The sequence below is a fragment of the Condylura cristata genome, unplaced genomic scaffold, assembly GCF_000260355.1.
Source record: "Condylura cristata isolate star-nosed mole 26May11 unplaced genomic scaffold, ConCri1.0 scaffold00032, whole genome shotgun sequence".
In the NCBI taxonomy this organism is placed as follows: domain Eukaryota; kingdom Metazoa; phylum Chordata; class Mammalia; order Eulipotyphla; family Talpidae; genus Condylura; species Condylura cristata.
The window spans coordinates 20,488,503-20,489,159 of record NW_004567133.1 but is presented as its reverse complement, the minus strand read 5'-3'; the positions used below and the strand labels follow the sequence as shown (position 1 = coordinate 20,489,159).

Here is a 657-nt window from a genome sequence, read left to right as displayed (position 1 = left end):
CCGGCCCTACTACGCCGACTACCCGCCCGCCCGCCGCTCCGTCCACTCGCTGTGCACCAGCCACTATCTGGACCTCTTCATCACCTTCATCATCGGCCTCAACGTCATCACCATGTCCGTGGAGCACTACAACCAGCCCAAGGTGGGCGCGGCCGCCCCCGCCCGTGGGCGCCCCGTGGGGGCCGGAGGCGGCCTTTCTGCCCTACGGGAAGAGGGGGGTGCCGGCCGGGCCGCGGGGCTGGCGACTCACGCCCGACCCCCCAGTCGCTGGACGAGGCCCTCAAGTACTGCAACTACGCGTTCACCGTGGTCTTCGTGGTCGAGGCGGCGCTGAAGCTCGTGGCCTTTGGGTTCAGAAGGTTCTTCAAGGACAGGTGCGTGGGGGCGGCGGAGGGCGCGGGCTGGGGGGGCCGCTGCAGCCGGGTGGTGCTGGGGGCTCGGGGGCGCGGGAGGCGCCTCTGGGAAATGCCGCCCAGAGCAGAGTCCAGGCCCCAGGGTGCCGCGGGCAGGCTCCCCGGGGCGGCGGTGCAGGCACTGAGCAGCCCGCGGGCAGGTGGAACCAGCTGGACCTGGCCATCGCGCTGCTGTCGATCATGGGCATCACGCTGGAGGAGATCGAGATGAGCGCGGCGCTGCCCATCAACCCCACCATCATCC

At 71.1% G+C, this 657-nt stretch overlaps 1 protein-coding gene across 1 annotated transcript in view; it reads left to right on the top strand.

Moving 5' to 3' along the window:
• CACNA1H (calcium channel, voltage-dependent, T type, alpha 1H subunit) overlaps window positions 1-657 on the top strand; it is a 25,442-nt gene that overhangs the window by 12,061 nt on the left and 12,724 nt on the right. The window contains exons 15-17 of the mRNA XM_012731706.1: window positions 5-142; window positions 265-374; window positions 554-657. The exon at window positions 554-657 is cut by the window's right edge and continues 27 nt beyond it. Of these exons, the coding sequence (XP_012587160.1) occupies window positions 5-142; window positions 265-374; window positions 554-657 (352 nt within the window). The remainder of the gene's footprint in view (window positions 1-4; window positions 143-264; window positions 375-553) is intronic.